Below are 26,702 nucleotides of genomic sequence, written 5' to 3' on the forward strand. Positions count from 1 at the left end.
CTGGGACAAGAGTAATCACGCTTCGCTGCGCAGAGATGGCAATGACACTCCTTTTGGAAACTATCTTAGAGAAATAGGTTGGATTGACTTATGGCGGGTTTGCAATGTTAATACATATTCTTACTCCTGCTACTCGACTACGTATGGCTCTATGTCACGAATTGATGTCGCCTTGGGTAATGATGGGATGAACGAACTGTTAAGTGGGGTGTAATATAGTCCTAGGATTTTATCAGATCATAGCCCAGTTCAGGTCTCTCTGAAGTTGTCAGGTCAGGTTGGATCGGGGAGGATGGGTTGGAAAGTTCACCCCTCCTGGCTACAACTTTTGGATATGGAAAGGGTGGGGGCAGAGATAGAGAAGTTTTTTAAGATCAATGAAGGTAGTGCAGAATGCCATGTAGTATGGGACACTATGAAGGCGTATTTAAGGGGAATTTTGTTTCGGGACCTCTCAAGACATAAGACAAGGACTAGAGTACAGGATCAAGCTGTCTTGGAAGAACTGAAGGCAGCTGAGGCGGCACTGGGGGCCCACCGCACTAAGGAGTCTCAGAGCCGTATGAGGGTAGCTCAGCAGGAGGTTAACCAGTTATATTTGAGAAAAGCGGAGAGGTCGCGGGCTTTTCAAAAAGAAACTTTCTATTCAGAAGGGGAAAAGGTGGGGCATTTACTTTCTGTAGTGGCGTCTGCACAGAGAGGTTCCTCGCATGTCTACTCCATAAAAACGGAGGACGGGACGCTGGTTACTCGGGGGGAGCAAATTCTGGAAGTGTTTAGAAAATTCTATGGTAAGTTATATACTTCTAGTGTGGGGAGGGGGTCTGAGGATATGACCAGGTACTTGGAGGGGATTGATCTGCCTAGGTTGAGTAGAGAGGAATGTGAGTCGTTGGAGGAGCCGATTGGGGAGGAAGAACTGGGGGCTGCTTTAGCGGGCGTTGCTGGGGGTAAGGGTCCGGGGGCGGACGGTATTCCAGCTGAGATCTATAAGATTTTGAAAGAAACTCTGTTGGCCAAACTGGCAGGGGTGTACAATAGTTCCTTGGAAAGAGGGGAGCTACCTTTGTCAATGAGAGAGGCTATTGTGGTGGTTATTCCTAAAGCCGACAAGGACCTACAGCTACCAGAATCTTATAGACCAATCTCACTGCTGACGGCCGACAAAGATTTTGGCAAAAGCCTTGGCAAATAGGTTGACTAGGGTGATTGACAAACTGGTTCACCCTGATCAATCAGGCTTTATGCCCAACAAATCAACGGCACTCAACCTGAGAAGGTTGTTTTTAAATTTGCAAATTCCTTCCGACAATGTCGGCAAATGGGTTGTGGTTTCTTTGGACGCCCACAAGGCTTTTGATTCCGTGGAGTGGAGCTACCTGTGGTCGGTGCTGGAACGATTGGGGTTTGGATCTAAATTCATTTCATGGGTACGGCTGTTGTACTCCTCTCCAGTGGCCAAAATTAGAGTGAATAATACTTTTTCTGAGACCTTTTCTTTGTCTAGGGGCACTAGACTTTGTCCCCGCTGCTTTTCGCCTTGGCGGTGGAGCCCCTTGCTGCAAAAATTAGAGGACCCCGGGAGGTGAGAGGTTTTATGTACGGAAACTCAGAAGAAAAAGTAGCGTTATACACTGATGATATTTTGCTCTTCTTGGAGGACTCTGAGGGGACCCTGGTTCGGGCGGAGGCCATCATTGAGGAATTTGGGAGTTATTCGGGCCTAAGAATCAATTGGGACAAATCCAATCATATTATCGCTTTGGAGAGGAGTATCTACCTTAAGAGAAACAAGATGGACCTCTTTAGCAGGTTGTGGAATCCTTGGCTCGAGTCAACGTGATTTAAGTGACTCTGTTCCTGTTCTTGGGTCTTTTGCCCTCTTGAGAGCATTATCGATAAGTCATCTTCCTTTTCTTGTTTATCTATGTATGATGTAGCAAACTGGGGCGGTTTTTGTCAGGTCTCTAAAGGTTGGGGGGGAGGGGAGGTGGGAGTTTGGTATGGGGTTTAAAAAGTTTCTTAAAAAGTAAAATACATATGTGTACTGTTTACAGTAACGCAATATCCATGTATTACCCTTACTGTTTAATAAAAATATCTAATTTAAAAAAAAAAATCACAAATTGAAAACAAACCTCCTCTGTCATTTGAGGATAAACTATATATACTGCATATATGACACACTCAAGACCATCCAAACACAATACTATTAATCGGAACCTTGCAATGAAACCTGTAGCCACAAGAGGGCACTATAAGACCAAGATAGCCCAGAACAAGTAAAAGTGCTAAGAGATGTAATGGCAAGAAAGTGATGATCAGAGGAAGTTGCTCCACTGAGAAGCAGTAATATGGAGAAACTCCCTAAATAACCCCCCGGGTGGGCAAAGACAGTAACACCGTAATAATGCTACGTTAGTTGAAGTGAACATTCAGGGTATCCGGCACCCACCACTCCCAACTTCATTTTGCTAGAAGTGCTTTGTTCCCCTTTCTTTTTTATACAGGAGGAGATGTTTAATTCTGTTTTATTACAAGACTCGTTTTATAGTTCGTGTAGTTTCAGATGCTTTAGTCTTTACCTTTTTTGTGTGGGCCTTTCTTTTTATATATATATATATATATATATATATATATATATATATATATATATGTATATATAGCATCGTGATTACTCGCTAATCCCGTCCCCTGCACAGTAGCTCCGCCCCCACCACATAACCACACATAATCCCACCCCCACCACATTACCAAACAATCCCGCCCCCCACCTCATTACCACACAATCCCTCCCCCCACCACATTACCACACATAATCCCACCCCCACCACATCACCACACACAATCCCGCCCCCCACCACATTACCACACACAATCCCGCCCCCCACCACATTACCACACACAATCCCGCCCCCCCACCACATTACCACACATAATCCCACCCCCACCACATCACCACACACAATCCCGCCCCCCACCACATTACCACACACAATCCCGCCCCCCACCACATTACCACACACAATCCCGCCCCCCCACCACATTACCACACATAATCCCGCCCCCCACCACATTACCACACATAATCCCACCCCCACCACATTACCACACACAATCCCGCCCCCCACATTACCACACATAATCCCACCCCCACCACATTACCACACACAATCCCGCCCCCCACATTACCACACATAATCCCACCCCCACCACATTACCACACACAATCCCGCCCCCCACATTACCACACATAATCCCACCCCCACCACATTACCACACACAATCCCGCCCCCCACATTACCACACATAATCCCACCCCCCACCACATTACCAAGCATAATCCCACCTCCACATTACCACACACAATCCCGCCCCCCCACATTACCACAAACAATCCCGCCCCCCCCCCACATTACCACAAACAATCTCGCCCCCCCCACATTACCACAAACAATTCCGCCCCCACCACATTACCACACACAATCCCGCCCCCCACCACATTACCACTCACAATCCCGCCCCCCACCACATTACCACACACAATCCCGCCCCCCACCACATTACCACACACAATCGCGCCCAGGGCCGGCGTCAGCACCCGGGCAAGTGCGGGGGCCCTGGCGAGACAGGGGGGCCCACTCACGCTGTCATAGATCCATCTGGCCGCCTCTCAATTTGCGCTGGCACAAGCATCTTCTAAGTCAGTGCAGGGCCAGGCACATAGGGGTTAAGAACACAGCCAGCGTGACATTGTGGGCGGAGAGAGCACGTTCTCCTGCTCTGCTCTCCTGCCCCCTGCTGCACTTATAAACTTATCAGGCTGATTCCCGGAGGAGCTCCTACCGGCGCCTGAGTGACAGTCTGGGTGACCTGGGGCGGCCATGGGCTGGGCGGCTGCAGCTGATTATATTATATTATATATATATATATATATATATATATATATTATTATATTTATATTTATTATATACTTCAGCAGCCGCCCAGCACAGGCCCCCAGCACAGCCTGTATAGATACAGTGTATATAATATATATACAGGAGGACAGGTGCTGGGGGCCTGGGCTGGGCGGCTGTTGAAGTATATACACTTCACAGTACCTCTCCCCTGTGTATATACACTGCACAGTACCTCTCCCCTGTATATATACACTGCACAGTACCTCTCCCCTGTATATACACACTGCGCAGTACCACTTCCCTGTATATATACACTGCAAAGTACCACTGCTGTCCTGTGTATATATATATATATATATATATATATATATATATATATATATATATAAACTGCACAGTACCACTCCCCTGTATATATACACTGCAAAGTACCACTCCTGACCTGTATATATACACTGCACAGTACCACTCCCCTGTATATATACACTGCGCAGTACCTCTCCCCCATATATATACACTGAAAAGTACCACTCCTGTCCTGTATATATACACCGCACAGTACCTCTCCCCTGTATATATACACTGCAAAGTACCACTCCCCTGTATATATACACTGCACAGTACCACTCCCCTGTATATATACACTGCACAGTACCACTCCCCTGTATATATACACTGCACAGTACCACTCCCCTGTATATATACACTGCACAGTACCACTCCCCTGTATATATACACTGCACAGTACCACTCACCTGTATATATACACTGCACAGTACCTCTCCCCTGTAGATATACACTGCACAGTACCTCTCCCCTGTATATATACACTGCAAAGTACCACTCCCTTGTATATATACACTGTGCAGTACCTCTCCCCTGTATACAGGTCCTTCTCAAAAAATTAGCATATAGTGTTACATTTCATTATTTACCATAATGTAATGATTACAATTAAACTTTCATATACTATAGATTCATTATCCACCAACTGAAATTTGTCAGGTCTTTTATTGTTTTAATACTGATGATTTTGGCATACAACTCCTGATAACCAAAAAAACCTGTCTCAATAAATTAGCATATTTCACCCGACCAATCAAATAAAAGTGTTTTTTAATACCAAACAAAAAAAACATCAAATAATAATGTTCAGTTATGCACTCAATACTTGGTCGGGAATCCTTTGGCAGAAATGACTGCTTCAATGCGGCGTGGCATGGAGGCAATCAGCCTGTGACACTGCTGAGAGGTTATGGAGGCCCAGGATGCTTCAATAGCGGCCTTAAGCTCATCCAGAGTGTTGGGTCTTGCGTCTCTCAACTTTCTCTTCACAATATCCCACAGATTCTCTATGGGGTTCAGGTCAGGAGAGTTGGCAGGCCAATTGAGCACAGTAATACCATGGTCAGTAAACCATTTACCAGTGGTTTTGGCACTGTGAGCAGGTGCCAGGCCGTGCTGAAAAATGAAATCTTCATCTCCATTAAGCATTTCAGCCGAGGGAAGCATGAAGTGCTCCAAAATCTCCTGATAGCTAGCTGCATTGACCCTGCCCTTGATGAAACACAGTGGACCAACACCAGCAGCTGACATGGCACCCCACACCATCACTGACTGTGGGTACTTGACACTGGACTTCAGGCATTTTGGCATTTCCTTCTCCCCAGTCTTCCTCCAGGCTCTGGCACCTTGATTTCCGAATGACATGCAAAATTTGCTTTCATCAGAAAAAAGTACTTGGGACCACTTAGCAACAGTCCAGTGCTGCTTCTCTGTAGCCCAGGTCAGGCACTTCTGCCACTGTTTATGGTTCAAAAGTGGCTTTACCTGGGGAATGCGGCACCTGTAGCCCATTTCCTGCACACGCCTGTGCACGGTGGCTCTGGATGTTTCCACACCAGACTCAGTCCACTGCTTCCTCAGGTTCCGGTCACCTCTTCTCGTTGTACAGTGTTTTCTGCCACATTGTTTCCTTCCAACAGACTTACCATTGAGGTGCCTTGATACAGCACTCTGGGAACAGCCTATTTGTTGAGAAATTTCTTTCTGGGTCTTACCCTCTTGCTTGAGGGTGTCAATGATGGCCTTCTTGACATCTGTCAGGTCGCTAGTCTTACCCATGATGGGGGTTTTGAGTAATGAACCAGGCAGGGAGTTTTTAAAAGCCTCAGGTATCTTTTGCATGTGTTTAGAGTTAATTAGTTGATTCAGAAGATTAGGGTAATAGGTCATTTAGAGAACCTTTTCTTGATATGCTAATTTATTGAGACAGGTTTTTTGGGTTATCAGGAGTTGTATGCCAAAATCATCAGTATTAAAACAATAAAAGACCTGACAAATTTCAGTTGGTGGATAATGAATCTATAGTATATGAAAGTTTAATTGTAATCATTACATTATGGTAAATAATGAAATTTAACACTATATGCTAATTTTTTGAGAAGGACCTGTATATATACTGCAAAGGACCACTCCTGACCTGTATATAGACACTACACAGTACCACTCCCCCGTATATATACACTGCAAAGTACCACTCCTGTCCTGTATATATACACCGCACAGTACCTCTCCCCTGTATATATACACTGCACAGTACCACTCCCCTGTATATATACACCGCACAGTACCACTCGCCTGTATATATACACCGCACAGTACCTCTCCCCTGTATATATACACTGCACAGTACCACTCCCCTGTATATAAACACTGCACAGTACCACTCCCCTGTATATATACACTGTACAGTACCTCTCCCCTGTATATATACACTGCAAAGTACCACTCCCCTGTATATATACACTGCACAGTACCTCTTCCCTGTATATATACACTGCACAGTACCACTCCTCCTGTCCTGTGTATATACACTGCAGAATTTTCAATACCTATCACTCATGTAAGAAGTGAAATCTGTCATTGTACTATAGCTATACTTCTCTGCTGTATCTGGGCATCATGAATCGTGGTATGTGTTAAAGGGGGGGGCCACTGAGACTCTTTCGCCCGGGGCCCTCAAAAACCTGGAGCCGGCCCTGATCCCGCCCCCCACCACATTACCACACACAATCCCGCCCCCCACCACATTACCACACACAATCCCGCCCCCCACCACATTACCACACATAATCCCGCCCCTCACCACATTACCACACATAATCCCGCCCCTCACCACATTACCACACACAATTCCGCCCCCCCACCACATTACCACACACAATCCCGCCCCCCACATTACCGCACACAATCCCGCCCCCCACCACATTACCGCACACAATCCCGCCCCCCACCACATTACCGCACACAATCCCGCCCCCCACCACATTACCACACATAATCCCGCCCCTCACCACATTACCACACATAATCCCGCCCCTCACCACATTACCACACACAATTCCGCCCCCCCCACCACATTACCACACACAATCCCGCCCCCCACATTACCGCACACAATCCCGCCCCCCACCACATTACCGCACACAATCCCGCCCCCCACCACATTACCGCACACAATCCCGCCCCCCACCACATTACCGCACACAATCCCGCCCATCCCACCACATTACCGCACACAATCCCGCCCATCCCACCACATTACCACACACAATCCCGCCCATCCCACCACATCACCACACACAATCCCGCCCCCCACCACATTACCACACACAATCCCGCCCCCCACCACATTACCACACACAATCCCGCCCCCCACCACGTTACCACACACAATCCCGCCCCCCACCACATTACCATACACAATCCCGCCCCCCACCAAATTACCACACACAATCCCGCCCCCCACCCCATCACCACACACAATCCAGCCCCCCCACATTACCACACACAATCCTGCCCCCCACCACATTACCACACACAATCCCGCCCCCTACCAATTTATATTTCGTTATGAAATTTGTTTAGATGTTGGAATGAATAAAAAAACGCACATCTTACTGAATCCAGTTTGTTTTTGATTTTACACTGTGTATAAAATGTATTATTAGTATTATTCAGATTTTTAATGATTATTGTTATTAACTTCATTTTCACAGCCCTCGTAGTATATCGCGCAGCCCGGCAGAGAGTGCGGGGAGTAAGGAGCGGCCATTTTCTTCCGGACTGTGCGCGTCGCTGATTGGTCGTGGCAATAGTCGTGGGCGTTTTGCCACGACCAATCAGCGACTTGTATTCCATGACAGACAGAGACCGCGACCAATGAATATCCGTGACAGACAGACGGAAGTGACCCTTAGACAATTATATGATATATATATACAGTCATATGAAAAAGTTTGGGTACCCCTATTAATCTTAAGCTTATTGTTTTATAAAAATTGTTTATTTTGCAACAGCTGTTTCAGTTTCATATATCTAATAACTGTTGGACATATTAATGTTTCTGCCTTGAAATGAGGTTTATTGTACTAACAGAAAATGTGCAATCTGCATTCAAACAAAATTTGACAGGTGCATAGGTATGGGCACCCTTATCATTTTCTTGTTTTAAATACTCCTACCTACTTTTTACTGACTTACTAAAGCACTTTTTTTGGTTTTGTAACCTCATTGAGCTTTGAACTTCATAGCCAGGTGTATGCAATCATGGGAAAAGCTACTTAACCCCTTAGTGACAGAGCCAATTTGGTACTTAATAACCGAGCCAATTTTTACAATTCTGACCACTGTCACTTTATGAGGTTATAACTCTGGAACGCTTTATCGGATCCCGCTGATTCTGAGATTGTTTTTTCGTGACATATTGTACTTCAAGTTAGTGGTAACATTTCTTCGATATTACAAAAAGCTGTCTCAGAGATTTAACCTGTCAATTTCCACTGTGAGGAACATAGTAAGGAAATGGAAGAACATAGGTACAGTTCTTGTTAAGGCCAGAAGTGGCAGGCCAAGAAAAACATCATAAAGGCAGAGAAGAAGAATGGTGAGATCAGTGTTGTGAATTCCGTTCTTGGGCTCCATCCTGTGGTTGCTAATGGTATTTTTGGGAGTTCTGCTCTTGGGCTCCCTCTGGTGGTTTCAAGTGGAACTTAGCAGCTGCGTTCACTAATCGGTTTCCTGGGCTTGGTATTTAACTGGGCTTTTGGCTGTATGTGATGCCAGCTGTCAATGTATTTCCTGTGGATTCTGTCCTTTCTTGGAAGTTCTCTGTTGGCCAGTCCATTTCCAGCTTAAAGATAAGTCTGCTAGTTTTTGGGTGTTTCCCTGCTTATGACCTTTGGTTCAGTTCAATTTATGTTTCTTTTGTCCAGCTTGTCATTATGAAATATTCTGGCTAGTTGGAAGCTCTGAGGTCGCGGATTTGCCCCTCCACACCGTGAGTCTGTGTGGTGGTTATTTTTGCAAACTCTGCGTGGACTTTTAGTTTTTATATTGACCGCACAGTAACCTTTCCTATCTCTGTCTATTTAGATAGTATTGGCCTCCTTTGCTAAAATATCTAGTTTCATTTCTGAGTTTGTCATTTCCCTCTCCACTCACCGTTAATATTTGTGGGGGGGCTATCTTCCTTTGGGGGTTTCTCTGAGGCGAGATAGCTTTCCGTTTCCATCTTTAGGGGTAGTTAGTTCTTAGGCTGTGCAGAGGCATCTAGGCAGAGTTAGGTACGCTCCACGGCTATTTCTAGTGTTGGTGTTAGGAGTAGGGATTGCGGTCAGTAGAGTTACCACCTCCTCAGAGCTAGTACTACTTTTGTTTTGCCCACCAGGTCATTTCCCATGATTGGTCTTACCCACCAGGTCATCTCAGTACCGCTCCGTACTCACCCGGTCATAACAGTACAGCTGGCCCACAATGTGTTAAATGCATCTCAAAAGAGGGAAGAGAAAGTTCTGAGTCAGTTTTTTTTTTTTGTGTGTTGCTTGTTTCGTCCTTTTTTCTTCCCCTTGATTTTTGGATGGTGCAGGAGCTTGGTGCTGATATGGAGATTCAGGGTCTGTCTGCGCGTGTTGATCATCTTGCTGCAACTGTACAGAGTATCCAAGACTATGTAATTCAAACTCCTGTTTCTGAGCCTAGAATTCCTATTCCTGATTTATTTTCTGGGGATAGATCTAGGTTTTTGAATTTTAAAAATAATTGCAGATTATTTTTTGCTCTGAGACCCTGTTCCTCTGGTGACCCCATTCAGCAGGTGAAGATTGTTATTTCTCTGCTGCGTGACGACCCGCAGGACTGGGCATTCTCCCTTGAGCCAGGTAATCCTGCATTGCTCAATATAGATTCGTTTTTTCAAGCACTGGGACTGCTTTATGACGAACCCAATTCTGTGGATCAGGCAGAAAAAATTTTGCTGGCTCTGTGTCAAGGTCAGGAAGCAGTAGAGATATATTGTCAGAAATTTAGAAAGTGGTCTGTGCTTACAAAATGGAATGAGGATGCCCTGGCAGCTATTTTCAGAAAGGGTCTTTCTGAAGCTCTTAAAGATGTTATGGTGGGGTTTCCCACGCCTGCTGGTTTGAACGAATCAATGTCTCTGGCTATTCAGATTGATCGGCGCTCACGGGAACGTAAGGTGGTGCACAATATGGCGGTGTCCTCTGGACAGAGTTCAGAGCCTATGCAATGCGATAGAGTTTTGACAAGAGCAGAACGGCAGGAGTTCAGACGTCAGAATGGGCTGTTTTTACTGTGGTGACGCTGCTCATGCTATCTCTGACTGTCCGAAGCGAACTAAGAGGGTTGCTAAGTCGGTTGCCATCAGTACTGTACAGCCTAAATTTCTCTTGTCTATTACCCTGATTTGCTCATTGTCGTCCTTTTCTGTAATGGCATTTGTGGATTCTGGCGCTGCCCTGAACTTAATGGACCTAGAATTTGCCAAGCGCTGTGGTTTCCCCTTGGAGCCTTTGCAAAGTCCTATTCCCTTGAGGGGAATAGATGCTACGCCATTGGCCAAGAATAAACCTCAGTACTGGACACAGTTAGCCATGAACATGGTTCCAGCACATCAGGAAAATATTCGCTTTTTGGTGTTGCATAATTTGCATGATGTGGTTGTGCTGCGGTTTCCATGGTTACAGGTACATAATCCAGTGCTGAATTGGAAATCTTATGTCCGTGACTAGTTGGGGTTGTCAGGGGATACATAGTGACATTCCTCTGATGTCAATTTCCTCGTCCCCTTCTTCTGAAGTTCCTGAGTTTTTGTCAGATTTTCAGGATATATTTGAGGAGCCTAAATCCAGTCCTCTGCCTCCTCATAGGGACTGTGATTGCGCTATTAATTTGATTCCTGGCTGTAAGTTCCCTAAGGGTCGACTTTTCAATCTGTCTGTGCCAGAGCATGCCGCTATGCGGACTTATGTAAAAGAATCCTTGGAGAAGGGGCATATTCGCCCGTCTTCGTCACCGTTGGGAGCGGGGTTCTTTTTTGTTGCCAAGAAGGATGGCTCCTTGAGGCCCTGTATAGATTATCGCCTTCTCAATAAGATCACGGTCAAATTCCAGTACCCTTTGCCTTTGCTCTCTGATTTGTTTGCTCGGATTAAAGGGGCTAGCTGGTTTACCAAGATTGACCTTCGAGGGGCGTATAATCTGGTCCGCATCAAACAGGGTGGTGAATGGAAAACAGCATTTAATACGCCCGAAGGCCATTTTGAATATCTTGTGATGCCTTTCGGGCTCTCTAATGCTCCATCTGTGTTTCAGTCCTTTATGCATGATATTTTCCAGGAGTACTTGGATAAATTTATGATTGTATATTTGGATGATATTTTGTTTTTTTCCAATGATTGGGAGACTCATGTGAAGCAGGTCAGGATGTTATTTCAGATTCTTCGTGCTAATACTCTGTTTGTGAAGGGGTCTAAGTGCCTTTTTGGAGTTCAGAAGGTTTCTTTTCTGGGGTTCATTTTTTCTCCCTCGACTATTGAAATGGATCCTGTTAAGGTCCAGGCTATTTATGATTGGACTCAGCCCACATCTGTGAAGAGCCTTCAGAAATTTTTGGGCTTTGCTAATTTTTATCGCCGCTTCATTGCTAATTTTTCTACTGTGGTTAAACCTCTGATCGATTTGACCAAGAAAGGTGCAGATGTGGTGAATTGGTCCTCTTCGGCTGTGGAGGCCTTTCAGGAGCTTAAGCGTCGTTTTACTTCTGCCCCTGTGTTGCGTCAGCCAGATGTTTCTCTCCCTTTTCAGGTTGAGGTTGACACTTCTGAGATTGGGGCAGGAGCTGTTCTGTCTCAGAAAAGTTCTGATGGCTCTGTGTTGAAGCCGTGTGCTTTCTTCTCCAGAAAGTTTTCGCCTGCTGAGCGTAATTATGATGTCGGCAATCGGGAGTTGTTGGCTATGAAGTGGGCATTTGAGGAGTGGCGACATTGGCTTGAGGGAGCCAAGCATCGTGTTGTGGTCTTGACCGACCACAAGAATCTTATTTACCTTGAGTCGGCCAAGCGCTTGAATCCTAGACAGGCTCGGTGGTCTTTGTTTTTCTCCCGTTTTGATTTTGTGGTCTCGTATCTTCCTGAATCAAAGAATGTGAAGGCTGATGCCTTGTCTAGGAGTTTTTTGCCTGATTCTCCTGGAGTCCGTGAGCCGGCTGGTATTCTCAAGGAGGGGGTGATTCTTTCTGCTATTTCCCCTGATTTGCTGCGGGTGCTTCAGGAGTTTCAGGTTGATAGACCCGACCGCTGTCCTGTGGGGAAATTGTTTGTTCCTGATAGATGGACTAGTAAGGTGATTTCTGAGATCCATTGTTCGGTGTTGGCTGGTCATCCTGGGATCTTTGGAACCAGAGATTTGGTTGCCAGGTCCTTTTGGTGGCCTTCTTTGTCACGGGATGTGCGTTCCTTCGTGCAGTCCTGTGGGATTTGTACCCGGGCTAAGCCCTGCTGTTCTCATGCTAGTGGGTTGCTTTTGCCCTTGCCTATCCCTGAGAGGCCCTGGACGCATATTTCCATGGATTTTATTTCTGATCTTCCTGTGTCTCAGAAGATGTCTGTCATCTGGGTGGTTTGTGACCGGTTTTCTAAAATGGTCCATTTGGTACCTTTTGCCTAAGTTGCCTTCCTCCTCTGATTTGGTTCCTTTGTTTTTCCAGCATGTGGTTCGTTTGCATGGTATTCCGGAGAATATTGTGTCTGACAGAGGTACCCAGTTTGTTTCTAGGTTTTGGCGGTCCTTTTGTGGTAGAATGGGCATTAATTTGTCTTTTTCTTCGGCGTTTCACCCTCAGACAAATGGACAGACGGAGGGAACCAATCAGACCTTGGAAACCTACTTGAGATGCTTTGTGTCTGCTGATCAGGACGATTGGGTTACCTTCCTGCCGTTGGCCAAGTTTGCCCTTAATAATCGGGATAGTTCTGCTACTTTGGTTTCGCCTTTTTTTTTGCAATTTCGGTTTTCATCCTCATTTTTCTTCAGGGCAGGTTGAGCCTCCGGACTGTCCTGGGGTGGATTCTGTGGTGGACAGGTTGCAGCGGATTTGGACTCATGTGGTGGACAATTTAACATTGTCTCAGGAAAAGGCTCAACGTTTTGCTAACCACCGTCGGTGCGTTGGTCCCCGACTTCGGGATGGGGATTTGGTCTGGTTGTCTTCTCGTCATGTTCCTATGAAGGTCTCTTCCCCTAAGTTCAAGCCTCGTTTTATTAGTCCTTATAGCATTTCGGAAATTATCAATCCTGTGTCTTTTCGTTTGGCCCTTCCAGCTTCGTTTTCCATTCATAATGTGTTCCATAGATCTTTGTTGCGGAGATATGTGGTGCCCATGGTTCCCTCCGTTGATCCTCCTGCTCCGGTGTTGGTTGAGGGGAGCTGGAATATGTGGTGAAGATTTTGGATTCTCGTCTTTCAAGGGGGAAACTTCAGTATCTGGTCAAGTGGAAGGGTTATGGCCAGGAGGATAACTCTTGGGTGTTTGCCTCCGATGTCCATGCTGCCGACTTGGTACGTGCTTTTCATTTGGCTCGTCCCGATCGGCCTGGGGGCTCTGGTGAGGGTTCGGTGACCCCTCCTCAAGGGGGGGGGGGTACTGTTGTGAATTCCGTTCTTGGGCTCCATCCTGTGGTTGCTAATGGTATTTTTGGGAGTTCTGCTCTTGGGCTCCCTCTGGTGGTTTCAAGTGGAACTTAGCAGCTGCGTTCACTAATCGGTTTCCTGGGCTTGGTATTTAACTGGGCTTTTGGCTGTATGTGATGCCAGCTGTCAATGTATTTCCTGTGGATTCTGTCCTTTCTTGGAAGTTCTCTGTTGGCCAGTCCATTTCCAGCTTAAAGATAAGTCTGCTAGTTTTTGAGTGTTTCCCTGCTTATGACCTTTGGTTCAGTTCAATTTATGTTTCTTTTGTCCAGCTTGTCATTATGAAATATTCTGGCTAGTTGGAAGCTCTGAGGTCGCAGATTTGCCCCTCCACACAGTGAGTCTGTGTGGTGGTTATTTTTGCAAACTCTGCGTGGACTTTTAGTTTTTATACTGACCGCACAGTAACCTTTCCTATCTCTGTCTATTTAGATAGTATTGGCCTCCTTTGCTAAAATATCTAGTTTCATTTCTGAGTTTGTCATTTCCCTCTCCACTCACCGTTAATATTTGTGGGGGGCTATCTTCCTTTGGGGGTTTCTCTGAGGCGAGATAGCTTTCCGTTTCCATCTTTAGGGGTAGTTAGTTCTTAGGCTGTGCAGAGGCATCTAGGCAGAGTTAGGTACGCTCCACGGCTATTTCTAGTGTTGGTGTTAGGAGTAGGGATTGCGGTCAGTAGAGTTACCACCTCCTCAGAGCTAGTACTACTTTTGTTTTGCCCACCAGGTCATTTCCCATGATTGGTCTTACCCACCAGGTCATCTCAGTACCGCTCCGTACTCACCCGGTCATAACAGATCAGTCAAGGACAATCCTCAGACCACCTCCAGAGAGCTGCAGCATCAACTTGCTGCAGATGGTGTCACTGTGCATCGGTCAACTATACAACGCACTGTGTTTTTTTGCCGCCATGCATAACGCCTTTTTGCATTACCAAATAACTCAATCTTGGTTTCATGAGTCCACAGGACCTTCTTCCAAAAAGAAATTGGCTTCTCCAAATGTGCTTTTGCATACCTCAGCCTACTCTGTTTGTGGCGTGCTTGCAGAAACGGCTTCTTTCGCATCACTCTCCCATACAGCTTCTTCTTGTGCAAAGTGCGTTGTATAGTTGACCGATGCACAGTGACACCATCTGCAGCAAGTTGATGCTGCAGATCTCTGGAGGTGGCCTGAGGATTGTCCTTGACTGATCTCACCATTCTTCTTCTCTGCCTTTCTGATGTTTTTCTTGGCCTGCCACTTCTGGCCTTAACAAGAACTGTACCTGTGTTCTTCCATTTCCTTACTATGTTCCTCACAGTGGAAATTGACAGGTTAAATCTCTGAGACAGCTTTTTGTATCCTTCCCCTGAACAACTATGTTGAATAATCTTTGTTTTCAGATCATTTGACAGTTGTTTTGAGGAGCCCATGATGCCACTCTTCAGAGGAGATTCAAACAGGAGAACAACTTGCAAGTGGCTACTTTAACCCCTTAACGACCGCCGATACGCCTTTTAACGGCGGCAGTTAAGGGTACTTAAACCACAGCGCCGTTAATTAACGGCGCTGTGTAAAAAGTGAATAGCGCCCCCCAGAGTCGGATTTTCTCTGGGGTCTCGGTTGCCGAGGGTAGCCGAGACCCCAGAGAACATGATTCGGGGGGTTTTTACCGACCCCCGAGTTGCGATCGCCAGTAATTAACCGTTTACCGGCGGTCACAACAAAAACAAACAAACCGCGATTTGCCATTTAATTTCTCTGTCCTCCGATGTGATCGCACATCGGAGGACAGAGAAATAGGGTCCCCGATGGCCCCCAATAGCCCCCCAATACTCACCTATCTCCCCCGGTGCTCCTCGTGGCTCCCGATGGGCGCCGCCATCTTTTTTCCGGGGAAAAAATGTCGGGCGCATGCGCAGTGCGCCCGCCGCCCGGCACCCGGAAGATCTTTGGGGTCTCGGCTGTCGGGGGTAGCCGAGACCCCAAAGAACATGATCGGGGTCGGTTTTTACCGACCCCTGTTTTGCGATCGCCGGTAATTAACTGTTTACAGGCGACCGCAAAAAAAAAAAAAAGCGATCTGTAATTCTCTGTCCTCTGATGTGATCGCACATCAGAGGACAGAGAAATAGGGGGATTCGGGGACCCTATCATACTCATCCGGTGTCCCTGGGTCCTCCTGCGTCTCCTCCTGCCGGCCGGCTTCTTCCTCGGGAAAGAAAATGGCGGGCGCATGCGCAGTGCGCCCGCCATCTGCTGCCATCTGCCGGCCGGCAGGAGAGACGAGTTGGGGCTAAAATTAGGGTTAGGGTTAGGGCTAGGGTTAGGGCTAGGGTTGGGGCTAAAGTTAGGGTTAGGGTTAGGCTACTTTCACACTAGCGTTTTTTGGCTTCCGTCGCAATGCGTCGTTGGAGAAAAAACGCATCCTGCAAAAGTGCTTGCAGGATGCGTTTTTTCTCCATTGACTTGCATTAGCGACACATTGCGACGGATTGCCACACGTCGCATCCATCGTGCGACGGATGCGTCGTGCTTTGGCGGACCGTCGGCACAAAAAAACGCTACATGTAACTTTTTTTGTGCGACGTGTCCGCCATTTCCGACCGCGCATGCGCAGCCGGAACTCTGCCCCCGCCTCCCCGCACCTCACAATGGGGCAGCGGATGAGTTGAAAAAACAGCATCCGCTGCACCCGTTGTGCGGCGCTTACAACGCTAGCGTCGGTACGTCGGCCCGACACACTGCGATGGGCCGAGTACGACGCTAGTGTGAAAGTAGCCTTAGGCTTCTTTCACACTTGCGTCGGTGCGGGGCGGTCGCAATGCGTCAGCCCGACGCACGTTGTGAAAATTGTGCACAACGTGGGCAGTGGATGCAGTTTTTCAACGCATCCGCTGCCCAGTCTATGTCCTGGGGACGAGGGGGCAGAGTTATGGCCACGCATGCGCGGAAATGGCGGACGCGACGTACAAAGAAAAGGTTACATTGAACTTTTTTGTGACGACGGTCCGCCAAAACACAACGGATCCAGTGCACGAGGGACGCGACGTGTGGCCATCCGTCGGTAATACAAGTCTATGGGCAAAAAAGGCATCCTGTGGGCACATTTGCAGGATCCGTTTTTTGTCCAAAACGACAGATTGTGACGGATGCCACACGACGCAAGTGTGAAAGTAGCCTTAGGGTTAGGGTTGGGGCTAAAGTTAGGGCTAGGGTTAGGGTTAAATTTAGGGTTAGGATTGGGGCTAAAGTTAGGGCTAGGGTTGGGGCTAAAGTTAGGGTTGGGGCTAAAGTTATGGTTAGGGTTGGGGCTAAAGTTAGGGTTAGAGTTGGGATTAGGGTTAGGGTTTGGATTAGGGTTGGTATTAGGGTTACGGTTGGGATTAGGGTTACGTTTGGGATTAGGGTTAAGGTTAGGGTTGGGATTAGGGGTGTATTGGGATTAGGGTTAGGTTTGATGTTAGGGTTGAGATTAGGGTTAGGGGTGTGTTGGATTTAGGGTTTTGATTAGGGTTATGGTTAGGGTTGAGATTAGGGCTGTTTTGGGGTTAGGGTTGTGATTAGGATTATGGATCGGGTTGAGATTAGGGTTAGGGGTGTGTTGGAGTTAGGGTTGGAGTTAGAATTGGGGGGTTTCCACTGTTTAGGTACATCAGGGGGTCTCCAAACACGACAGCCAATTTTGCGCTAAAAAAGTCAAATGGTGCTCCCTCCCTTCTGAGCTCTGCCGTGCGCACAAACAGTGGTTTACCCCCACATATGGAGCATCAGCGTACTCGGGATAAATTGGACAACAACTTTTGGGGTCCAATTTCTCCTGTTACCCTTGTGAAAATAAAAAGTTGGGGGCTAAAAATCTTTTTTGTGGGAAAAAAAAATATTTTTTTATTTTCACTACTCTGCATTATAAACTTCTGTGAAGCACTTGAGCATTCAAAGTTCTCACCACATATCTAGATAAGTTCCTTAGGGGGTGTAGTTTCCAAAATTTGGTCACTTGTGGGGGGTTTCTACTGTTTAGGTACATCAGGGGCTCTGCAAACGCAACATAACGCCCGCAGACCATTCTATCAAAGCCTGCATTCCAAAATGGCGCTCCTTCCCTTCCGAGCTCTGCCGTGTGCCCAAACAGTGGTTTACCCCCACATATTGGGTACCAGCATACTCAGGACAAATTGGACAACAACTTTTGGGGTCCAATTTCTCTTGTTACCCTTGTGAAAATAAAAATTTGGGGGCTAAAAAATCTTTTTTGTGGGAAAAAAATATATTTTTTTATTTTCACTACTCTGCATTATAAACTTCTGTGAAGCACTTGGGCATTCAAAGTTCTCACCACATATCTAGATAAGTTCCTTGGGGGGTCTATTTTCCAAAATGGGGTCACTTGTTGGGGGTTTCTACTGTTTAGGTACATTAGGGGTCTGCAAACGCAACATAACGCCAGCAGACAATTCTATCAAAGTCTGCATTCCAAAACGGCGCTCCTTCCCTTCCGAGCTCAGCCATGCGCCCAAACAGTGGTTTACCCCCACATATGGGGTACCAGCATACTCAGGACAAATTGGACAACAACTTTTGGGGTCCAATTTCTCTTGTTACCCTTGTGAAAATAAAAACTTGGGGGCTAAAAAATCTTTTTTGTTAAAAATAAATAAATTTTTATTTTCACGACCCTGCATTATAAACTTCTGTGATGCACTTGGGCATTCAAAGTTCTCACTACACATCTAGATAAGTTCCATGGGGGGTCTAGTTTCCAAAATGGGGTCACATTTGGGGGGTTTCTACTGTTTAGGCACATCAGGGGCTCTCCAAACGCGACATGGCGTCCGATCTCAATTCCAGTCAATTTTGCATTGAAAAGTCAAATGGCGCTCCTTTGCTTCCGAGCTCAGCCATGCGCCCAAACAGTGGTTTACCCCCACATATGGGGTGTCGGCGTACTCAGGACAAATTGTACAACAACTTCTGGGGTCCATTTTCTCCTGTTACCCTTGGTAAAATAAAAATTTGGAGGCAAAAAGATCATTTTTGTAGAAAAAATGCGATTTGTTATTTTCACGGCTCTACGTTATAAACTTCTGTGAAGCACTTGGGGGTTCAAAGTGCTCACCACACATCTAGATAAGTTCCTTAAGGGGTCTAGTTTCCAAAATGGTGTCACTTGTGGGGGGTTTCCACTGTTTAGGCACATTAGGGGCTCTCCAAACGCGACATGGCGTCCGATCTCAATTCCAGCCAATTCTGCATTGAAACAGTCAAACGGCGCTCCTTCACTTCCAAGCTCTGCGGTGCGCCCAAGCAGTGGTTTACCTCCACATATGGGGTATCGGCGTACTCAGGAGAAATTGCACAACAAAATTTGTGGTTAAATTTCTGTTTTTACACTTGTGAAAATTAAAAAAAATGGTTCTGAAGTAAAATGTTTGCAAAAAAAAGTTAAATGTTAATTTTTTTCTTCCGCATTGTTTCAGTTCCTGTGAAGTACGTAAAGGGTTAATAAACTTCTTGAATGTGGTTTTGAGCAGCTTGAGGGGTGCAGTTTTTAGAATGGTGTCACACTTGGTTATTTTCTATCATATAGACCCCTCAAAATGACTTAAAAGGTGATGTGGTCCCTAAAAAAAACATGGTGTTGTAAAAATGAGAAATTGCTGGTCAACTTTTAACCCTTATAACTAACAAAAAAAAATTTTGTTTCCAAAATTGTGCTGATGTAAAGTGGACATGTGGGAAATGTTATTTATTAACTATTTTTCGTGACATATCTCTCTGATTTAAGGGCATAAAAATACAAAGTTTGAAAATTGCACATTTTTTAAAATTTTCGCCATATTTCCGTTTTTTTCATAAATAATCGCAAGTAATATCGAAGAAATGTTACCACTAACTTGAAGTACAATATGTCACGAAAAAACAATCTCAGAATCAGCGGGATCCGATAAAGCGTTCCAGAGTTATAACCTCATAAAGTGACAGTGGTCAGAATTGTAAAAATTGGCTCGGTTATTAAGTACCAAATTGGCTCTGTCACTAAGGGGTTAAGTAGCTTTTCCCATGATTGCATACACCTGGCTATGAAGTTCAAAGCTCAATAAGGTTACAAAACCAAAAAAAGTGCTTTAGTAAGTCAGTAAAAAGTAGGTAGGAGTATTTAAAACAAGAACATGATAAGGGTGCCCATACTTATGCACCTGTCAAATTTTGTTTGAATGCAGATTGCACATTTTCTGTTAGTACAATAAACCTCATTTCAAGGCAGAAACATTACTGTGTCCAACAGTTATTAGATATATGAAACTGAAATAGCTGTTGCAACAAAAACCATTTTTATAAAACATTAAGCTTAAGATTAATAGGGGTGCCCAAACTTTTTCATATGACCATATATATATATATATATATATATATATATATATATATATATATATATATATATATATATATATATATTGAAAGAGTTATTATTTTCCATTTTATGGCCTAGTAGGTGGACTAAGAACGCAGACCTGCAAGTTATTTGTAGGCCCCCAGCTGCCTGGTAAACATTAAAGGGGTCCAGTTCCTGCAAAGCACTGCGCATTTATTATGCCAATGACTGATTCCGTATCTTACAATGTCCTAAATTAGTAGGGAGACTGATAGCTGTATAGCAATAGTAATACACGTACACTAACGCTTTCCATTCATTTTAACCTTAGGGGCAAAAAGTTTGTGGAGCTTCCCTACACCGTGAAGGGGATGGATGTGTCTTTTTCTGGTATTCTGTCATATATTGAGGTAAGACATATTCCACATATCAACTGAATATAAGAAAATTTGGGCGTATTCAATCAAAACGATTTATTACCCATAGACTAATGTATTAGGCGGTAACTAAAGTATTCCCTGGAGACAGCCCAAGTCGGAAGATGAACATGGACCCTGTCCAAGGGCTTATTCGCCCACTCACTATGTGGTCAGTGTATACTACAGCTAGCAGTGGCACTTGCAGAGAAAATCTATAATTGCCAGTCTGACACCTGACCTGTGTTAAAGGAAACCCTCCTGGATTTGATATACAAATACTGATGTGTGAATAAAGCTTTAAACTGTTTGGCCATTTTACCTTGTGGATATTACTAGTGATGAGCGAATATACTCGTTGCTCGGGTTTTCTCGAGCACGCTCGGGTGATCTCCGAGTATTTATGACTGCCCTGAGATTTAGTTTTCATCGCCGCAGCTGAATGATTTACAACTACTAGCCAGGCTGAGTACATGTGGGGGTTGCCTGGTTGCTAGGGAATCACCATATGTAATCAAGCTGGCTAGTAGCTGTAAATTATTCAGCTGCGGTGATGAAAACTAAATCTCCGAGCAGTCATAAATACTCGGAGGACCCCAAACATACAGCCAAGGCAACAAAGGAGTGGCTCAAAAAGAAACACATTAAGGTCATGGAGTGGCCTAGCCAGTCTCCAGACCTTAATCCCATAGAAAACTTATGGAGGGAGGTAAAGTTCCGAGTTGCCAAGTGACAGCCTCAAAATCTTAATGATTTAGAGATGATCTGCAAAGAGGGGTGAACCAAAATTCCTCCTGACACGTGTGCAAACCTCATCATCAACTACAAAAACGTCTGACTGCTGTGCTTGCCAACAAGGGTTTTGCCACCAAGTATTAAGTCTGGTTTGCCAGAGGGATCAAATACTTATTTCTCACTACAAAATTCAAATACATTTATATAATTTATGCAATGTGATTTTCTGGATTTTATTTTTGATATTCTATCTCTCAATGTTAAAATTAACCTACAATTAAAATTATAGACTGTTCATGTCTGTCAGTGGGCAAACTTACAAAATCAGCAAGGGATCAAATACTTATTTCTCCCACTGTTGCACGCCCATTCTTCAGATATGTGGGAGTCCTGCTAGTAGACATTTATGGCATGTATTTTTGGATATGCCACAAACCTCTCAAAAGTCAATACCCATTTTAAGTTTTACTATGGCGCTTAGAAGTCGTTCAATATGACATTGTGGCTCAACGACCAGAAAATATTCTACTGCTTTAGTTCTAGTTTTAGATGAGTAAGCAATTTTATCAAAGAAGCTTAATCTTCAATAGATAGTATATGGTATATTGCATTTTAGGAAAAGTTCTTCATTTCCAGAGAGGGCTTTGGAGCTTGGTACATAGAGATCTTTTTCTCATTAGTATAACTCAATTATCTGTTGTCAGTGTACTCCATAGACATATTGGGTACAGTATTCCGTCAGTCTGCAGAGCAATGAAACATCTGTAATGTTATTTTCATTGTCTGCATCCTGTACTGTATAATTTACAGATTCCACTGCTTTAATATTACCCACCAGACATAGCATTTGTCCACTGCCGCCTGCCTGTATTGATTACTTTATTTCTAAGGTTATTGTAAGGGCAGTGAAACAGCAATGATGTCTGCTTGTTCTAGACACAATTTGTACATAGAAATAAGTATTTATAAACCTTGATTTTTTTTTTTTGTTATCCTAGTTTATATATCCAATCTTGATATTTACATAATCCTATTATACCCACATATAATGATGTAGCAACATAACTTGGAAGATGTGCAAGATTTATGCTTCTATGCGCACATCTTTACATAATCGCCATAAGTTAACCCCTTCCCGACCTGTGACACAGCGTATGCGTCATGAAAGTCGGTGCCAATCCGACCTGTGACGCATATGCTGTGTCACAGAATGATCGCGTCCCTGCAGATCGGGTGAAGGGGTTAACTCCCATTTTACCCGATCTGCAGAGACAGGGGGAGTGGTACTTCAGCCCAGGGGGGGTGGCTTCACCCCCCCGTGGCTACGATCGCTCTGATTGGCTATTGAAAGTGAAACTGCCAATCAGAGCGATTTGTAATATTTCACCTATGAACATGGTGAAATATTACAATCCAGCCATGGCCGATGCTGCAATAGCATCTGCCATGGCTGGAGACCCCGATCTGCCCCCACCCCACCCCACCGATCACCTCCCCAGTCGTCCTTTTTGCCCCGATCTCCGTTCCGCTCCCCTCCTCCCTCCTGTCGGCTCCCCCGGTCCTCCTGTCCGCTCCCCAGGTCCTCCGATCCCCCCCCGTGTTCCAATCCCACCCCCCCATACTTACCTAGCTCCGATGTCCCTCCCGGTGTCCGGCCGTCTTCTTCATGGGCGCCGCCATCTTGGAAAATGGCAGGCGCATGCGCAGTGCGCCCGCCGAATCTGCCAGCCGGCAGATTCGTTCCTGCACATTTTGGTCGCTGTGATAAGTTCTATCACAGCGATCAAAATAAAAAAAAATAGTAAATAAATCCCCCCCTTTATCACCCCCATAATAAAATTTAGAAAATATAATTATTTTTGTTTTTCCATTAGGGTTAGGGTTAGGGGTACGGTTAGGGGTACGGTTAGGGGTAGGGTTAGGGTTAGGGTTGCACTTAGGGCTAGGGTTGCACTTAGGGTTGCACTTAGGGTTGCACTTAGGGTTAGGGTTGCACTTAGGGTTGCACTTAGGGCTAGGGTTGCACTTAGGGCTAGGGTTGCACTTAGGGCTAGGGTTGCACTTAGGGCTAGGGTTGCACTTAGGGCTAGGGATGCACTTAGGGCTAGGGATGCACTTAGGGCTAGGGATGCACTTAGGGCTAGGGATGCACTTAGGGCTAGGGATGCACTTAGGGCTAGGGTTGCACTTAGGGCTAGGGTTGCACTTAGGGCTAGGGTTAGAATTAGGGTTAGAATTAGGGTTAGAATTAGGGTTAGGGTTGGAATTAGGGTTAGAATTAGGCACACGGTGCGGATTTGGCTGCGGATCCGCAGCGGATTGGTCGCTGCGGATTCGTATCAGTTTTCCATCACGTTTACAGTACCACGTAAACCTATGGAAAACCAAATCCGCTGTGCCCATGGTGCGGAAAATACAGCGCGGAAACGCTGCGTTGTATTTTCCGCAGCATGTCAATTCTTTGTGCAATTCCGCAGCGTTTTACACCTGCTCCATAATAGGAATCCGCAAGTGAAATCCACGCAAAAAAACACTGGAAATCCGCGGTAAATCCGCAGGTAAAGTGCAGTGCGTTTTACCTGCAGATTTTTCAAAAACTGCGGAAAAATCCACACAAATCCGCAACGTGAGCACATAGCCTTAGGGTTAGAGTTGGAATTAGGGGTAAGACTAGGGTTAGGGGTGTGTTGGGGTTAGGGTTGTGGTTAGGGTTGGGATTAGAGTTAGGGGTGTGTTGGGGTTAGTGTTGGAGTTAGAATTGAGGGGTTTCCACTTTTTAGGCACATCAGGGGGTCTCCAAACGCGACACGGCGCCACCATTGATTCCAGCCAATCTTGCGTTGAAAAAGTAAAATGGTGCTCTCTCCCTTCCGAGCCCCGACGTGTGCCCAAACAGTGGTTTACCCCCACATATGGGGTACCAGCGTACTCAGGAGAAACTGATCAACAACTTTTGGGGTCCAATTTCTCCTGTAACCCTTGGGAAAATAAAAAATTGCGGGCTAAAAAATTATTTTTGAGGAAAGAAAAATGATTTTTTATTTTCACGGCTCTGCGTTATAAACTTCTGTGAAGCACTTGGGGGTTCAAAGTGCTCACCACACATCTAGATTAGTTCCTTGGGAGGTCTAGTTTCCAAAATGGGGTCACTTATGGGGAAGCTCCAATGTTTAGGCACGCAGGGGCTCTCCAAACGCGACATGGTGTCCGCTAATGATTGGAGCTAATTTTCCATTCAAAAAGCCAAATGGCGTGCCTTCCCTTCCAAGCCCTGCCGTGCACCCAAACAGTGGTTTACCCCCACATATGGGGTATCATCGTACTCAGGACAAACTGGACAACAACATTTGGGGTCCAATTTCTCCTGTTACCCTTGGGAAAATAAAAAATTCTGGGCTAAAAATCATTTTTGAGGAAAGAAAAATTATTTTTTATTTTCACGGCTCTGCGTTATAAACTTCTGTGAAGCACTTGTTGGTTTAAAGTGCTCACTATGCATCTAGATAAGTTCCTTGGGGGGTCTAGTTTCCAAAATGGGGTCACTTGTGGGAGAGCTCCAATGTTTAGGCACACAGGGGCTCTCCAAACGCGACATGGTGTCCGCTAACGATTGGAGCTCATTTTCCATTCAAAAAGTCAAATGGCGCTCCTTCCCTTCCGAGCCTTACCATGTGCCCAAACAGTGGTTTACCCCCACATGTGAGGTATCAGTGTACTCAGGAGAAATTGCCCAACAAATTTTAGGATCCATTTTATCCTGTTGCCCATGTGAAAATTAAAAAATTGAGGCTAAAATAATTTTTTTGTGAAAAAAAAGTACTTTTTCATTTTTACGGATCAATTTGTGAAGCACCTGGGGGTTTAAAGTGCTCACTATGCATCTAGATAAGTTCCTTAGGGCGTCTAGTTTCCAAAATGGGGTCACTTGTGGGGGAGCTCCAATGTTTAGGCACACGGGGGCTCTCCAAATGCGACATGGTGTCCGCTAAAGATTGGAGCCAATTTTTCATTCAAAAAGTCAAATGGCGCTCCTTCCCATCGGAGTTCTGCCGTGCGCCCAAACAGTGGTTTACCCCCACATGTGAGGTATCAGTGTACTCAGAACAAATTGGACAACAACGTTCGTGGTCCAGTTTCTCCTTTTACCCTTGGGAAAATAAAAAAAATTGTTGCTAAAAGATCATTTTTGTGACTAAAAAGTTAAATGTTCATTTTTTCCTTCCATGTTGCTTCTGCTGCTGTGAAACTCCTGAAGGGTTAATAAACTTCTTGAATGTGGTTTTGAGCACCTTGAGGGGTGCAGTTTTTAGAATGGTGTCACTTTTGGGTATTTTCAGCCATATAGAGGTGGTCCCTAAAAAAAATGGTTTTGTAAATTTTGTTGTAAAAATGAGAAATCACTGGTCAAATTTTAACCCTTATAACTTCCTAGCAAAAAAAAATGTTGTTTCCAAAATTGTGCTGATGTAAAGTAGACATGTGGGAAATGTTATTTATTAACTATTTTGTGTCACATAACTCTCTGGTTTAACAGAATAAAAATTAAAAATGTGAAAATTGCAAAATTTTCAAAATTTTCGCCAAATTTCCATTTTTTTTCACAAATAAACGCAGAAATTATCGACCTAAATTTACCACTAACATGAAGCCCAAGATGTCACGAAAAAACAATCTCAGAATCGCTAGGATCCGTTGAAGCGTTCCCGAGTTATTACATCATAAAGGGACACTGGTCAGAATTGCAAAAAACGGCAAGGTCATTAAGGCCAAAATAGGCTGGGTCATGAAGGGGTTAAAGAGTATCCTTCATTTTAATTTTTATTTCATAAATCAATAGTACACAAGAAAATAAGCAATTTTGAAATATATCTTATCAGGGAAATCTGCTTCTTTCTCTGCCAGATTTGATCAGTCACTATCAAAATTCCCAATTCTGATTTAAAATCTGTATTCAGAGAAGACAGACAGAATCTCATCAGTAGCAACTGTTATCTATGTACATTGGCTTGTGAAAGTATCGCCCTGGCTTTTTTTTTTGCTACCTCACAATCTGGAATTTCACAGGTTTTTTTTTGAGGGTTTGCATTAGTTCATGTAAAGAACATGCCTACAACTGTGAACATTTGGTTTTCTTTTTATTGTGAGGAAACCGCAAATAGGACAAAATAACTTAAAAATTTCATTGTGCCTAACTATTCACCCCCCTCAAGTCAGTACTTCCTAGAGCCTCCTTTTACAGC

At 44.9% G+C, this 26,702-nt stretch overlaps 1 protein-coding gene across 1 annotated transcript in view; it reads left to right on the top strand.

Annotated features, from left to right (window-relative positions):
- OSGEP (O-sialoglycoprotein endopeptidase) overlaps positions 1–26,702 on the top strand; it is a 60,910-nt gene that overhangs the window by 19,463 nt on the left and 14,745 nt on the right. Inside the window, exon 7 of the mRNA XM_077297930.1 lies at positions 20,643–20,721. Coding sequence (XP_077154045.1) covers positions 20,643–20,721 — 79 coding nt within the window. The remainder of the gene's footprint in view (positions 1–20,642; positions 20,722–26,702) is intronic.

This window comes from Ranitomeya variabilis, chromosome 1 (genome assembly GCF_051348905.1).
Source record: "Ranitomeya variabilis isolate aRanVar5 chromosome 1, aRanVar5.hap1, whole genome shotgun sequence".
NCBI classification, from domain to species: domain Eukaryota; kingdom Metazoa; phylum Chordata; class Amphibia; order Anura; family Dendrobatidae; genus Ranitomeya; species Ranitomeya variabilis.